The sequence below is a fragment of the Gossypium hirsutum genome, chromosome D07 (genome assembly GCF_007990345.1).
Source record: "Gossypium hirsutum isolate 1008001.06 chromosome D07, Gossypium_hirsutum_v2.1, whole genome shotgun sequence".
Classification (NCBI taxonomy): Eukaryota; Viridiplantae; Streptophyta; class Magnoliopsida; order Malvales; family Malvaceae; genus Gossypium; species Gossypium hirsutum.
In genome coordinates this window covers 57,047,013-57,064,755 of record NC_053443.1, presented here as the reverse complement: position 1 = coordinate 57,064,755, position 17,743 = coordinate 57,047,013, and the positions used below count along the sequence as shown (strand labels likewise).

Below are 17,743 nucleotides of genomic sequence, written 5' to 3'. Positions count from 1 at the left end.
TTATACACATTCTTGTCTTTTCTGACATTCCACCTCGAGAAAAAAGAAAGCCAAACACTTAAAAATTTTAAGATATGGATGGATTCGAGTACATTTTTGTATTTCTAATAAGTACAGAATAAATCTTGCAGGTAACTTCTGTTGTGTAAATTATCTTGTTTTAAAATACAAAATGTTGTGTATATGTAACTTAAATTATGTTACTATTGATCGGTCTAAAGGAAGGTTAATATTTAATAAAATTACATATGCAATTGTGGTAATAAACACGTGAGGATTATTTAGTTTTATATGTTAGTAATAAATCGACCAAAGGAAGATTTATTGTTTAACATGTTCTCATTGTTAATATTTGATTACTATACCAAGATATCAATTACAAGACAATATTTTATCCAAAGATGAAATGTTAATAGAATGTCTTATATTTTGAGATAGGGTTTACCTTTATTCGAATTCATTATTTTGATTTATATTTAAAGTCTTACGTGAGCTTATTTTGTTTAATTCAGCTATTATTATACCTGATTGATTGACTGATGTATCTCACCGCAAAAAGGTCTAACATCTTGCATATTGTTAGTATTCTATCTCATTTCATGCACTGTGCAAGCAAAGTACACATAAATTTTGCAAAAGGGGTGATCAAATATGTCAAAGGAACCACCGGTTATGGTGTCTAGTTCAATAAGTGTCAAAATTTTAAGTTGCTTGGATTTTCCTACAGTAACTGGGCAGGGTTTGTAGATGACATGAAGAGTACCTATAGGTATTGTTTGTATTGGCTCAAGCATTTTCTCTTAGTGTTCCAAGAAAGGAGATCGTGACAAATCAACTATAGAAGCGAATTGATAGCTGCAACATCAACTATCAATCAAGCCTTATAGTTGAGAAAAATTATGCTTGATTGCATATGGACCAAGTTAGAAACATTAAAATGTTTGTGGGCAATCAGGCCTCAATATCCATTTCACACAGTCCACTCTTCCAAGGAAAGACTAAACGTTTCAACATTAAATTGTTTTTTTTAAGGGAGGTGCAGAAAAGTGGTGATGTTATGCTTTACTCAATATTGACAATCAAATTGCTAACATTTTAACTAAGCCAGGTCTGAGTTTCTAAGAAAGCAACTAGGTATCTACTACTTCTAATGCAATGAGTGTTGTTGCATGCATTAAGGAGCACTAATGCATGCATTTGTTAAACATGTGTTTGTGCCTTTACTTTAGGGAATAAAGACATGGTTCTCATGTCTTTTCATGGTTAACTTAGCGGGTAACTTAATTGGTAGGCATGTTATTTTAGTGGTAGTTAGTCATTTAACATGTTGATCATGAATAAATTAGTGGACCATGATGCTATTTTTAGTTATTTTTCATGTATATAAATTGAAGTATTTACTCCAATTTCAAATTTCACTTTGTTATCATATTGCTCTTCTCCATAAACAACCCCATTAGACAATAGTTTCTAAGCTAAGGTTTAAGGTATCAAGAGCAAACACATTATTGATTATAAGAAACACCTGTTAGTCCAAGTTGTATTTGATGGTTTAGGTAGATGGCTTAATCATTACAAGTGATGATTCAAATGAAATTGACATGCTGGTGAAGTAGTTGAATGATGCTTTCTCATTTAAAATATTCAGTTGACCTCAGTTTCTTCTTGGGAGTTGGAAGTTCAAAGGGTGATCCGAAGTCTAGTACTTCATCAAAAGAAGTCCATTCTTGATCTATTATCCAAGGCAAACATGATAGAGGCCAATCCAACACCTACACTAATGGTTGGGTTTTCAAAGTTGACGACACAAGGTGAGGGAGAACCATTTGTAGATGTTCATCTCTATAAACAGATATGTTTGACCAGGCCAGACATGGCATATAGTGTTAACAAAGTGAGCTAGTTTACAAAGGCTCTTTTGGACATTCATTGGAGGGTTGTGCAGTGTATACTCAAGTATTTGAAAGACAGTTGAGCATGGTTTGGTGTATAAAAAGTCAGGGTCAACCGGCTTGGAATGCTATACTGATACAATCTAGGCATCATGCCTTGAAGACAGGAAATCTACTTCTGGTTATGTCATTTTCCAAGAAGGTGTATTATATATGAGTTCAAGTATTATATATATATGAATGAATGATAGCAGGCAAATATGTGTGAAACTTGATGATCAAGAGACATATTTTACAAATAGCAAGAAAATTGGTAAGAACTAACACAACCTATTGGTAATGTATCTTATTAGTTCACTTGGAAAATTCAGAACAATAAAGATGGCCGGCCAAATAGATTGCAAATAGTCATAATAGTGAGCCAAACCTATAAGGGAATATCTTGGATACCAAAGTACCACAATTTTATTCCATTTTATGGCACCTCATAAATATGGATTTAGACCTTTTACATGTATATCGTGGCAGATCTCACCGTTTCTCGACGAGGGCTTTTAATGGATGACTCCATTGTCTTTCACTTCTTTGGCTGATATTGCATGTTGTGTGACATCCTCTTTAACAGATTGTTCCTTTTCTGCTTCTTCCTTTTCCTTCTGTTCTTTCTCTGCCTTTAAACGAGCATCTTCCTCAGCTTTCTTGCTTGCTTCGTCTTTTGCAGTCTTAAGTGCTTCAATCAAATTCTTCAAACAAGTTTCAACTTCATCATCATCATCATCATCATCATCATCAGATTTCAACATCAAGTTCTCAGCAACATCAGCAGGTGTCATATCTGTTTCTTCTAACAAATTGCCAATTTCTCCGAAAAGTGGATGAGAATCAATGTCCAAATAGTTCTTTGCTAACACCTTGAATGCTTCGAACCTACAATATGACATTTCAATGTGTTTATCCATTCTCCCTCTCCTGATTAAAGCTGGATCAAGCTTCTCAACATGGTTGGTGGTGAAAACAATGATTCTTTCACCCCCACAAGCTGACCAAATTCCATCAATGAAGTTCAGCAGCCCTGATAGTGTTACCTCACTCTCTTTTCTCTCCTCATTTTTCGACATTGCACTAATTGGATCCCCCTCTTCGTTCTTATCATCTTTCTTCTTCTTCTTCTTCTTTTCTTCCCTTTGGCCTGTAAGATCAAGAGAACAATCAATGTCCTCTATCACTATGATAGACTTGTTTGATGTCTCAATCAAAAGCCTTCTCAATTCCACATTGTTCTTAACTGTTGTAAGCTCAAGATCATACACATCATAGTTCAAAAAGTTAGCCATGACAGCAACCATGGTGGATTTGCCAGTTCCTGGAGGACCATAAAGTAGATAACCACGTTTCCAAGCTTTCCCAATCTTAGCATAATACTCTTTCCCATTACTGAATTTCACTAGATCTTTCTTAATCTCCCTTTTCTTCTTTTCATCCATTGCTAATGTATCAAATGTTGCTGGATGTTCAAAAGCCACATGTGTCCATGTTGTGCTACTTCGGTTACCAAGCCAGCCTTGGCCTGCACCGTTCGAGTAGAGCTTCCGTTGCCGGTTATCTGCAGCGATAGCCTTCCCCTGTTTTAACACATGGCTAAGATAAATTCCGGTGATGACTTGCCGGTCTCGTTTATGGAACTTGAGAGTGTAAAACCTCTTCTCATCTGCGCCTGGATAAAATGAAAACTGTTGTGTTTTGGGAGTAGTTCGTTTAGCAGACCACCAAAGCTTGACTCCATTAAACTCATCGGTGATTTCTTCGTTATAATCCATGCTAAGAACTAAAGACTGACTATCTTTAACAACATCAGCCTTGAGTCGCTTAGCGCTTGCAGAAGATTTGTCACTGAGATAGTTCTGAATTGCTGAGAAGGCTTCACTTTTCTTCATCCTCTCGCCGATGAATTCATCGAAGGTTACATGAATGTAAGGATACATGAAATTCGACAGCTTTTTACCATATCGAAAGATATAGTCCTGAAGTTGTGGAGGGAAATACTGTCGCAACATGGCATACACGAACATAATGGCCGCCATCTTTGAGCCTAGATTAGACCACTGTTCTCCCTTCATCATCACCATTTTGGCTCAATTTCTCTCTAATTTTTTTTCCCACAGAATTTTTGTGATAGAAAAGTGGGAAGTTATAGAGAAGAGATGACTGTTAGTTGAAACTTCTAACTAGCTTCCATGATCGCTATTTTGATACTTTTTTCTATGTTTTTTCTTATTTAAAAACTGAAGAGCCGGTGCAATTCTTCTTTCCATGCTTCAATAATGATAGTGAGAAAGACTAAAAAGTTGGATCATTGACTTGTACGAAGCCTAACTTGTCGGCGAGCTTGCTCATTAAGTAATGAGATTGACGTCACAATATGTGGAAATCGACCAAGTGTTTCTATCGCACGATGGAACTTGAAAGGTAGTGGATACAATCCCAATTTTAAAAAATAATCATTTTCTTTATATGCCTCCTTTGATTCATGGGGTTGTTAGATGAAAAATTTTTTATTACAATAATTAAACATAAGATAAATAATAATTAGTACGAAATTAAACTTAAAATTAAAAAATAATAATATTTTTTATAAAAAATAATACGTCTTAATAAATAAAATTCCTTTCTCTTTACTAAAAATAAGTTATATGAGTGGTTAAATATTACCAATTAAATTAATTTATTATTTATTCATGTACAATATTTTTTTATTAGATGGATGTTTGTGTCTAACAACCATGCTTTAAATACCTCAAGAGATTTCAATGCCATAAAAGAAAAAAAATAGACTTAATTTCAAGAAATGCAATCAAAGGTCTTCCTTTATTTAGTTTTGGTCTTCTTTGGAGTTGTCAGTTTCCTATGCATGGAAAACTTTTAAGAAGGTCCCAACTCCCAGCTCTCGACTCTCAACCCCCAACTTATATTTTATACAATTTAGCTATAATTTATGACATCATGCTAACCTTAATTGGGCCACTAGGCCTTTAGATGACTCAAGTTGTTGGGCTTTTAGAGAAATATAAGGCACCTTTAGGATGCTTTTTGACGCCTAAAGACAACGTTCTTTATAAATATACCACTTACACCACGTTTGGTTGGGAGAATGGAATAAAACTGTAATGGAATATGATTATAATTGAATAGAGTTGTAATAGAAGTGATCATGAGTTGAGCTGCCCGGTCCGCCCGAAAAATGGGAGGGTTCGGGTAAAAATATAGGCCCGAAATATGAGTTTGGGCAAAAAAAACGAAGTCCGTTTAGAAAACGGGCCGGGTCTCGAGTAAAACTTTTTCTCGGGCTCGGCCCACCAGGGTTATATATTAAATATATATTTTTATTTTTAAACAAATATATATTATATATATTTAATTTAGGCCGGGCCCGGGCTTAGTAATTTTCTTTCGGGTAGGGCTTGGACAAATTTTTAGGCCCATCTTTCGGGCCGGGCTCGGGCCTAGAAAACGGGCCTAAAATTTTGTCTTAACTCAGCCCGAACCTGGCTCGGTCCAACCCATGATCACCTCTAAGCTGTAATAATAATTCAATTGTTTGGTTGAATAACAATGGAATAGAACTGTAAGTATTCTTGTGTTTAGTTGAATGGAATAGATATAATAGCATAAGACTTAAATGACCAAAATACCCTTAGCATAATTTCTTTTAAGTAAATGATTATTGTTATTATTATTAGATTCTAATAGGATTATTATTAAATTGTATAATAAATAATAAATAATTTAATTATATTTTAATATAATTATTATTAAATAAAATTTAATAACAATAAAATATATAATTTAATAACATTCTTAATATAATTATTATTAAAATATGAATTAATAATATATAATATATAATATTAGAAAAATAATATACAACCTACATTATTATTTTTAAACTACAATGCATATATAATGTGCTAGAATATTAGTAGCGAAACAAATAATTTAATTATCCTCTAAACTAAAAAAGCAAAAGTAATAAATAACTTGAGAATTATATTTTATATCCAAACATAATTTCATACATTAATAAAAAGTTACATGATGTCATTAACTTATACGTCATAATCTATATGTTAAATTTTACAGCATCAAAAAGTTACACAGGATGTCGGCTAGTGAAGTTAAGTGATACTTCAAAAGTTGGATTGCCTCCTTTATGCCATGATTATGCAAGTCAAGCAACATTTCTTCTTCTATCTCGGTGTTCCTAAAAAATACAATCGAGAAAACAATAATAGAGAGTGAGAGCGAATGAAAGAACCAACAAGGTTCTTCTGCAAACATGGTCGAAGAACAAGAAGCTAACCGAGTTTCAAAACTCTTTTGATTGGATTCTTCATCTGCTTGGTGAGCCTATTGAAGTTGGCTTGTATGTAGACAAGAAGCAAAGAAGCTGCCCAAGCCAAGCAGTTGCAGCTGAAGTTCATGCTGCTGTTCATTTTATTACTTTCAAATGATATTTTGTAACTTAGTTAGATTAGAACTAAGTTGTTAATGTACTTGATGTAATTTGTTGATGTTTGAGCTGATAAATCAGCTTTACCAAGTGTGCAAGTTTTATTTAACAAGTTACAATGCTACTTAGTGGAGTTAGGTAGATGTTTAGGTAACTTTGTTTCATGTTGACCAGCTTATTGACCGGTATATGTATTGGCATTATGCCTCAATGCAAAGCTAATGAAATTATTCATAATTCTTCTTCATTTTTCTGGATTTACTACTCAAGTAATTTGTTCAAAGTTCTTAACTGTATTTCTTGTTTGTTCATCAAGCCATCGAGCCTTAAAGCTCAAGCTTCTGTCATTTTTCATTCATCTTTGTTCTTAGTTCCAACAATTGGTATCAAGAGCTTATTTCTTAGTGGACTTGTCATTCTTCAAGTCTAAAAATCATGTCTTCATCTGGATTTTCTCCAGCTCTACCACTAGTGTTCAATGGTGAAGGCTACTACATTTGGGTAGTGAAAATGAAGACCTACCTGTAGGCATTCGATTTGTGAGAGGTTGTTAACTCGGATGTTGAACCAGCACCTCTAAGAGCCAATGCCACAGTGTCTCAGATTAGGCAGCATACAGATGAAAGAACCAAGAGACACAAGGTCATGTCTTGTATCCAAAATAGTGTGTCTGATGTGAATTTCACAAGGACAACAGCTTGTGAGTCTCTAAAACAAGCCTGGGATAAACTCAATGAGGAGTTTCAAGGTATTGAAAGAATAAGGCAGCAACAACTCTTGAATTTGAGAAGGGACTTTAAAAATTTGAAGATGAAAGAAAAAGAAACAGTGAAGCAATATTCAGACAGAATCATGGCTATTGTAAACAACATCAGATTGCTTGGGGACCAGTTTAGTAAAGCAACAATTGTAGAGAATGTTATCTCAACTTTGCCTGAGAGATATGAAGCCAAGATTTCTTCCCTTGAAGACTCGAGAGATTTGACTAACATCTCTTTGACTGAACTAATCAATGTTCTTTATGCTCAAGAGCAAAGAAGGGTCAGCAGGCAGGAGGAACATCAAGAATGTGCCTTCTAATCCAATAGCAGACCTACCTTGAGCTCCTCTGGCTACAAAGGGAAGAAAGCTTAGTTTGACAAGCCTAGAAGAGATCGAGCAAGAAGAAGGTATCCACCTTGCCCACATTGCAAAAGGTTCAGTCATCCAAAAGCAAACTGTTGGTTCAGGCCTGATGTGTAGTGCAAAGTCTGCAAAAAGATGGGCCATGATAAGAAAGTTTGCAGAAACAAATGCAAGCTGAGACAAAACCAACCTCAACAGCCAAAAGCTGAAGCTCAAGTGGCAGAAGAAGGTAGTGACTAGGAAGAGCAAGTCTTTGTAGTCTCTTGCTCAGCTGCTAAAGGAAAAGCCACAAAAGGATGGCTGATAGACAGTGGTTGCACAAACCACATGACCCCTAATGCTGCTATCTTCAAGAACACTGATAGAAGCTTCAAAACAAGGGTGAAAGTTGGAAATGGACACTTCATCAAAGTAGAAGGCAAAGGAGATGTGATGATAGTCACTCCTATAGGTAACAAACTTGTCTCTAATGTCTTGTTTGTGCCTGAAATTGACAGAAATCTACTCAGTTTAGCTCAGTTGCTAGAAAAGGGCTATTCAATAGTATTTAAAGGCAAATAATGCCTGATCAGTTATCCAACTGGATCCAAATTCGTGTCAGTGACCATGGTTGACAGAAGTTTTGTAGTGGATTGGAACAAAAGCTCTAATAGTGCCTACACAGCTATTTTAGAAGAATCTAAGCTGTGGCACAAGAGGTTAGGCCATGTCAACTACAAGTCACTAGCTCAGCTAACCAAAGAAGACTTGGTTGAAAACTTCTCCAAATCAGTTGAGAAAGAAGATGTTTGTGAGGTGAGTCAGCTAGGAAAGCAAGTCAGACTGCCATTTCCTTCAAACAAGGCTTGGAGAGTTTCTAAAAGGTTGCAGCTAGTCCACACTGATGTGTGTCCCCCTATGAAGACACAGTCTTTGAATGTCAACAGGTATTTTATCCTTTTCATTGATGACTACTCGAGATATTGCTGGATTTACTTCTTAAAGCATAAATCAGAAGTGGCCTCAATATTATGGAAGTTTAAGGCTGCAGCAGAAACAGAAATTGGTTCCAAGCTGAAGACATTTAGGTTAGATAATGGGACAGAGTATACCTCAGCTATGTTTCAGGGATTTTGTGATGAAGCAGGCATCAAGCACCAACTCACTAACACCTACACACCTTAACAGAATGGTGTTAGTGAAAGAAATAATAGAAGATCGATGGATATGGCAAGATGTCTATTGTTTGAAAGGAATTTGCCCAAGACCTTGTGGGCTGAGGCAGTTAACACTACTGTATATCTTCAAAACAGGTCACTAACCAAGGCATTGGTTTATAAAACTCCATTCGAGGCCTGGTTTGGGTTCAAACCATCAGTGGCTCACCTGAGGGTCTTTGGTTGCACATGTATGCATATGTTCCAGCAGTGAAAAGAGACAACCTGGCCAAGAAAGCTCAACCTGGCATCCTGGTAGGATACAACAGTATGAAAAAAGGCTATAGGATTTTGGATCCTTCGTCTAATAGGGTCTTTATGAGCAGGGATGTAGTCTTTGATGAGAAATCAAGCCGGGGCTGAGATAAGAATGAACCAGAATGTGCTGCTGAAGATCTAATGATGGATTAGACTGAAGCTGATCAAAATGGTCTTGAAATGGACATTGACCATGAGCCAGTCAGGGGAACTAGACCTTTGAGTGAGATATATGATAGGGCTGAAGTGGCTACTATTGAACCAAGCTGCTTTGAAGAAGCTAAAGCTCAACAAGAATGGAAACAGGCTATGCTCGATCAAATGAGCATGATTGACAAGAACCAAACCTGGGAGCTAGTTGCAAGACCAGCCAACAGGAAGGTCATATGAGTGAAATGGGTGTTTTGAGCTAAGTATAATGCTGATGAAACTTTGAACAAGCCAAAAGCAAGACTGGTAGTGAAGGGATTCAATCAGAAGTATGACATTGACTACTTTGAGACATTTGCACCAGTGGCCAGGCTTGACACAATCAGGCTGCTGGTTGCTTTGGCTGCACAGAAGTAATGAAAAATACATCAACTCGATGTAAAGTCAGCCTTCTTCAATGGTTTTCTTGATGAGGAACTCTATGTTGAATAGCATGAAGGTTTCAAAGTAGCAGGCAAGGAAGATAATGTATACAAGTTGAAGAAAGCCTTCTATGGCTTAAAACAAGCACCAAGAGCCTAGTATGACAAAATTAACAACTACCTAGCTAGCTTGGGATTTGAAAGAAGCATCAGTGAGCCAACCTTGTATATGAAGAAGAAAGGTAATGAAACTCAGCTCATAGTGTCCTTGGTATGTTGATAACCTGCCAGTGACAGGAGAAAATTATGCAATGCTTGCTGATTTCAAAGGCAAAATGAAAAAAATGTTTGAGATGTTTGATTTGGGACAAATGTCTTACTTCATTGGCATGGAAGTGTCTCAAAATCAACAAGGGATCTTCCTAAGTCAAAAGGCATTTGCCTTGAAGATTCTGAACAAATTCTCCATGCTGAACTGTAAGGCAACAAGCACACCTGTTGCTATTGGAGAGAAGCTGTCAAGCCAAGGTGATTTCGAGAAGATTTATGAAATAACCTACAGAAGTTTGCTCGAATGTTTGCTCTATTTGACAACTAATAGACCAAACATTATGTTTGCTGTAAGTCTGCTATCAAGATTCATGTATTGTTATAATGTGAAGCATTTACAAGCTGTCAAAACAGTTCTCAGGTACATCAAAGGTACACTGAGCTTTAGAATGATGTTCAGCAAAATTGATAGCATAAAGCTACTTGGTTATGCTGATAGTGACTGGGCTGGATTGATAGATGATATGAAGAGCACCTTAGGGTATTTGTTTACCCTTGGTTCAGCCATTTTTTGTTGGAGTTCAAAGAAACAAAGTGTTGTTGCTCAATCAACTACTGAAGCTGAGTATGTAGCAGCTGCAAGTGCTGTTAATCAAGCCATTTGGCTAAGAAAAATTATGGCAGATTTGAATATACACCAAAAGGAAGCAACAAATATCAAATGTGACAACTAGTCTGCTGTTACAATTGCAAAGAATCCAGTATTCCATGGGAGAACAAAACACTTCAAGATTAAGTTTCATTTTGTCAGAGAAATGGAACAATATCAAGAGGTGAAACTGATTCATTGCAGTTCTGAAGATCAGCTTGTTGATATCTTGACAAAATCTCTTTGTGTGTCAAGGTTCAATTGTTTGAAAGCCAAAATGGGAGTTTGCAGCATGCAAGCCAAGGAGGAGTGTTGAAGCTAGCCTGCATGTAGACAAGAAGCAGAAAAGCTGCCCAAGCCAAGCGGTTGCAGCTGAAGTTCAAGCTGCTGTTCATTTTATTACTTTCAAATGATATTTTGTAACTTAGTTAGATTAGAACTAAGTTGTTAATGTACTTGATGTAATTTGTTGATGTTTGAGCTGATAAATCAGCTTTACCAAGTGTGCAAGTTTTGTTTAACAAGTTACAATGCTACTTAGTGGAGTTAGGTAGATGTTTAGGTAACTTTGTTTCATGTTGACCAGCTTATTGACTGGTATATGTATTGGCATTATGCCTCAATTCAAATCTAATGAAATTATTCATAATTCTTCTTCATTTTTCTGGATTTACTACTCAAGTAATTTGTTCAAAGTTCCCAACTGAATTTCTTGTTTGTTCATCAATCCATCGAGCCTTAAAGCTCAAGCTTCAGTCATTTTTCATTCATCTTTGTTCTTAGTTCCAACAAAACATTTTCTTGAAAAAATTGTCTATACCGCACCAAAATCCTTCATTGGAGTCATTCAACTTGTATATTAACACCCAATTACCTAACACCAAATGCCTATCGAAACTCGTATTTTTAAGTTTAAATTAAAAAACAAAGCTCCTACAACCAGATACACATTGCTAACAAAGTTGAACACCTGACACCAAAGCTTAGCATTGGAAAAACTTTCTTTCACTCGGTTTACTACTCTTTATCTACATTATCCGTAAGTTCCCAAGAAATATAAGTTAATTTAACTTGTATCTCGATTCTTTTAGAAGTAAAGAGTATCTACAAAACACGCATATATGTTACCTGTTCGAGAATTTTGTTTGCTTGATCTTGATCCCCATTAGCAAAAGCATCAACAACCTGGCAAAGAACATATAAAAGTTAAGAATATAAAAGGGATTGATATTGTATAAACAACACCAGACATTTGAGAAAAATGGCATTGTGCAAATACAAAGGACTGACATTTTGAAAACTCAAGACTTACAATTTTATAATATTCCTTCATGTAGCCCTATATTCCTTCACGGCTCTTCGAAGAAATTGGAAACTATCTTATTATTCTTTTTCATCTTCATATGCAAGTAAACATCGAAACAAGGTAAACTAAAATTCACATATAAAGTAAACATTGACTGGTCAAGAAGCTTCTCCATGCTCTTATAAGTCAAGAAAGAGGAAAGGAATATCCATTAGTTCTAACAAGTTTAAACATACCATAGTAAATAGAGAAATGTCATTCACAACCATTAATAAAACCTTTAGGATTATCATATTTCGCAATGTAAGCCACCATTTAAAGGCTAATGAACAATAATAAAATAATAATAGAAACTTAATTTTCCCAAATAATGCATGATAAATTGCACTAACAAAGCTTAGTAATTGCATATCTATTTAATACGAACTTAAGATTCTCTAAAACGAGGACATTGTTCATAGTTCTATACCTTTTGCATGTTGTATCAACATTTATCTACATATAAAAAAATAAAACTTGATTAGCAGTTAAACAAATGTAATATTGACTCAAAATTCAATTAACAATGGTATATGATTTTGTATGAAGGTTTACTGAGAACTTCTTGAATCGCATCCCTTTCCAATCGAAATTCCTCTCTTAGCATCTTAAAAAGAAAATCTTCTATATCCTTGTACATACGGTCCTCGTTTCGACTATTGGATTTGAATTCTTCACCCCAAGATAAAGATATTAGCATCTTATTTGAGTCTGCTTTCATAGGTTTGGTTCACGGATATGAACCATTAGCTAAATGACAAATTTCATAAGCCCCTTTCCTAGCATACTCGAAATAGTGCCTCCTGAAACCGGTCTTGCCTTTTGCTTCAGAGATATTAAATCCTCATTTGTTTGACAAAAACTCTGAAAACTATTACAAGATGATTCCATAGGTTCATACTTTTTCCCATTGGCACTACACTCATCAATAGCGGCTGAAACTGGTTGATCCATTGTAAAAACATCACATGCTTGTGAATACTTTTTTAAACTTTTAACATAACTTGATCTTGAAGTTTCATCATTTTTCACCTTGTTGTTAGATTGATCAGTGGAAACTAAAGGAGGGATCCCTCGCATTTCACATAGAATTAAACCAGCCAAATATGGATTTAGGTCGACCTCACAGTAAGCATAAGCGATGTCATTAAGAGAAAAAAATAGATTCGAAAGCATCAAGCAAATTTTTTAATGCATTCTCCTAATTATTTTGCAATCCATTCAAGTTAAAAACCTCTATTAACTGGAAATAAAAAAGGATTCAATGACAAGATTTATATATTTAAACAAAAAATAGAAACCTTCATTTACTGGAAATAAAAAAAGGATTCAATGACAAGATTTATATATTTAAACAAAGAATTTGTCCTCCATGATCAGCATTAGAACATTATTGAAAAGAACATGGATTTGCAACATACATGAATTACTGAAATCACTAGAAAAGTAAAATCAAAACATAGAAAGGAAAAAAAGAAAGAAGAAACAACCCTTTTATTTGAGTTAATAGTAAAAGAAAGTTAAAATTTCAATTGGGAAAAAAATTTTAGAAATCCAAATCAAACCCATTGAATTTTTTTTTTTAGAAATCCAAATCAAACCCAAGCATCAAAGACTTATATTTTTCAATTTTCAAGTTCTTGAATTTTACTTATGGAAATTGATGTTTACCTAGAGATGAATTTAACGTTCTGAGCTTTCCTTTCCCTCAATTTAATAGAAAGATGAAAAGTGAAAGTTTGGAAGAAAATGGTGAAAGAAAGCCGTCTCAGATTTTTGCCAAATAAACTTGTAAATTTGTGGTTTTTGATGGGTACGCTGAGAAGAAAAAAATTTAAGTGGTTCCTTGAATTACTGAATAACCATTGCAATGGTTTACTGTTGAATGGTTTTTCAGCATTTTCAACGAATAGTGAGGGAATGAAAATTAGGTATTCTGTGAGATGAATTAAACCAAACAATGGAATGATGATCCCTCAGAATTTAGACGTAACTGTATAGCAATTCCCTTAAACCAAACATATTGTTAAGGTTTATAATATACCTTGAACTGCCTATTTATGTTTTCTTTTTAGTGGGAGGATGAATTGTGGGGGCTATATGTCATTGTTTGTCCTTGGCAGTACGGGGTTTCTCTTTTCATCTCAATCATTTGTTTTTTATTTTTTATATTCACAAGTGTCCTCGTTCGTTTTTCAATCTAAGTATGGTCTTATTTGGGTTAAGGATGGTAATCAAGTAAATCATTTCCAACAATGTCAACTCTTAGTTAAGAAAAGGAAATTTCTCCAATAGAGGAAGATGAAGGGTCAATTGCTAATGTCACGGGCCGCAGTTCAAAACCCATGACCATCATACACAATGCATCCCATGGAGGTCTATCATTGACATGGGGATCATTTGGCCCATAAGAACTGGTCTGATTCAAAGAGCTATTGGAGAAGCCAATTAGATTGAAGCCTGGATGACCCAATGATATAGATATAGCAACATAGGCTACATTGGTAAATATGTGAACTAATCTTAGAAGATTGAAGGGAATCATATCTTGTAAGATTATATTTGATTTGATTATGTAATCTTGAAAATTCCTAGATTTAAAGGATAGGCTAATCTCATCCGTCGATAAAACTTGATCTAGACAGTTAGTTTTTGAGGAGCTCAACTATAAATAAAGAGCCTCCCTTTCACTTGTAACTCACTTCATTCATCTATTGTATCTTGCATTTTTAATAGTAATAGAATACTTTGAGAGCATTTACTCAAACACCTCTTATGCATTGTTTTCTATGGCCTTCTGTTCTTTTGTGCCTTCTTTTAGCTAAGTTGTTTTCGCTATATAAGTTGGTGTATTGAAGGAATTATTTGGGAATCCTCAATTGTTTGGTGGTTAGGCTGACTTAGGCGTGTTTGCAAGAAAGGATCGTCTAAGGCCTCATGGAACACGAGACTAAAGTTCTAGCCACGTGACACTAAGAGGTTGATGGGGTGGTGATATTTTGTCTCATTTTCTTATTTTTTTAACACATTTAAAATTAAGACCAAGCCAGATGATCAAAGTTGAAATCAAATTATGTAGAATGTGTGGTCCACATTTATTTTTGAAGCTAAAAACACATCCAACGGCTCATATTCAACCAAAACATATATTTTCTCATTAAAATAATATTTGCATCAAAATTTTCATACAAAATGATCAAAATGTCCTTATGTGGAAAATTTATAGTTTGACCCATTTTTACCGTTTATTTTCATCATAACACATTGACACTTATCAAACTCAAACTTCATAAATCAAATTTATACTCTAATATATTTCCATAGGTGGCAAAAAATTACACTTATTCCCTTTCACGGTAAAAATAAAAAATTTACAATTTGATCCTTATACTTTTCCATCTTTCCAATTTAGCCCCAAAAATGATCTCTATCATACTAATACATATTTCAAGTCATTCTCATATAAAATAATCATTAATAACTTGTATTTCCTCAATTTGATCAAATTACATTTTAGTATTCCAACTTTTCAAACTTTACTATTGGGTCCATTTTCCACATTTCCACATTCACAATTTTCTACATTGATTTCCATCTCCAATATCAATTTAATTCTTATAGATTTTATTTTTCTGCCACATTTCTAAGTCTCCTCAAAATTCATTAAATATGATGTAACAACCCACTTTCAATAATGTCGAAAACAGTTGCTTTGAAACCACAATTCTGGCAAAAGAGTAAATATTTATTATTTATTATTTATTTAATATTTATGAGTATTTATTATAGTTGTATTAAAATTTGGTTAAGAAATTTTAACGTTTAAATAGTTAATTAAGTGAAAATGACTAATTCGTAAAAGTTTCAAAGTAAGTTACTATTAGTTAAAGATGTCAAATGGCTAGGGAAGGATAAATAATTTGACCTAAACGGTAAATGTACCATTTAGTATTATAGTGGACGGTTTCGGTGGCTAATTGCATGAAGTTTGATTAGATTTTAAAGGACAAAATGGTAATTAAATAAATTAATAACATAAACAAAACTAAAACAAATGTTGTCATATTCTTTGAGAAAATTCATAGCAAAATCACCGTTGGAGGGCATTTGAGGTTCGACCAAGCTTCTTCCCTGCATGCATATGTTTTTGAAGTCTATTTTTAGTGATTTTTACGTTTTTGTTATCGTTTTAGCTTAATCTAGCTGACTCGAGGGTCAATTCGTAAAACTATTAAAATTTTAGGGACTTACCATAAATTAATTGGGTTTGTTTGTGAACTTAGTTGATAGAATATTAAACTTGGTTGATAAATAAGTTTATTTTGTTAAGTGATTTTAGGTAATTTTAATGTTTAGGGATTAAATTGTTTAAATAGTAAAATTTAATGGAATTGTTGTGAAATGATGAAAAATATGGGTTGTAATAGGTCCTTAGGAAATTCGGCTAGCATGAATGGAGGGTAAAAGTGGTTAAATTGCAAGTTTCATGTTTAGGGTCTAAATTGCATAATGGTTAAAATGTTGGGGTAATTTTGTAAATTCACATTGATAAGGGTTATAAGTTTGAGTTGATATTTTAAGTTATTTGAATGGTTTAATTGAATGAAAATTATTATCTAGATCAAGAAATGAACCAATCGGATTTAAATCGAGGAAAAGCTAAAGTTTCGAACTAGTCGTTGGTTTTGTTGTTGCAATCGTTTTTAGTAGAGGTAAGTTCGTAAGTTAATTTAGTAGTTAATTGATTGATGTTTTGTAATTTAATGCTTATCTATAAATGATTGGTTCATCAAATTCCTTGGATCGAGAAACGAGAAAGACCATGATTGAAACATATCATGGCATCTTACCCGAAATGAGAAAGACTATAGTTGAAAGATACTATGATATTAAATCGGAATGAATAAGACTATAGTTGAAAGATACTACGGCACTAAACTGGAAATGTGTAAGACCGTAGTTGAAAGATACTATGGCATTAAATCTGATACGAATAAGACCATAGTTGAAAGATATTATGGCATCACATGGATAATGATCAATACCATAGTTGAAAGATACTGTGACACTACTTCAGAAATGCATAAGACCATGGTTGGAATATATCATTACATCATTTGAAACGATAAATTATTAGGAAATGTACACTATTAGAGTGGATACTTCATCGAACTATCAAGGTATGTTGTATGAAAATGAATAAAATGAACATATAGATGCTTTATGACTCAATGCATAATTAAGTTAAATAATCTTGACTTAGCAAATTATGTTCTATTCTATACGAGCTTACTAATCATACTTTGCTTACATTGCCTGTATTTTTTTCTTGTAGATCTTGAAAAGCTTTGACAGTTGGAAGATTGAGTCGGAGCACACACATTATCCGTTCATCATCTCGGTAGATGTTTTGATCTTTTGATGTTATGCCTGCGTCCTAACCTAGTGGGTTATCTGAAAAGATGGAAAATAAAAAGAAGCGAGTTATGAAGCTATAATCAGTGCAACAGTTTAACATACATAATCACATCACATATAAAAATTCGCAATAACAGATTCGGAATATTGGATTAACAGATCAACATCATACACATAAATATATGCATACATATATATACCATCTTAGAAATCTTAGAATCGTTTGCACATACTTATGTGAATGTGACATAGTTTTGGATTTAACAGAAAAGATCCTACCCCAACAATGAACGAGCTATGAGATAGATTCTTTCAATTTTAGACTAAAATGATAATTTATTACATAAAATTTTTAGGGTTTATACCTCATTTAAATTAAATTAAAAGTTTGAGGGACTAAAATGATAAATATTTTAATGAATAACAGTGACATGGATTTAACTTTAGTTACATGGAAAATTAAAATTTAAAAGAAAAATGCCATGTCAATTTCGTTAGAATTTTTAACGGT

At 34.0% G+C, this 17,743-nt stretch overlaps 2 protein-coding genes across 2 annotated transcripts; one reads left to right on the top strand and one right to left on the bottom strand.

Moving 5' to 3' along the window:
- Positions 1 to 2,206: 2,206 nt before the first annotated feature.
- On the bottom strand, positions 2,207 to 4,207 carry LOC107958601 (AAA-ATPase At3g28580). Its single transcript, XM_016894418.2, has one exon. The coding sequence runs from the start codon at positions 4,016 to 4,018 to the stop codon at positions 2,447 to 2,449; it is 1,572 nt and encodes a 523-aa protein (XP_016749907.2). The 5' UTR covers positions 4,019 to 4,207; the 3' UTR covers positions 2,207 to 2,446.
- A 5,714-nt stretch (positions 4,208 to 9,921) lies between these two features.
- On the top strand, positions 9,922 to 10,554 carry LOC107960787 (secreted RxLR effector protein 161-like). The gene has a single exon (XM_016897066.1). The coding sequence runs from the start codon at positions 9,922 to 9,924 to the stop codon at positions 10,552 to 10,554; it is 633 nt and encodes a 210-aa protein (XP_016752555.1).
- Positions 10,555 to 17,743: the final 7,189 nt, after the last annotated feature.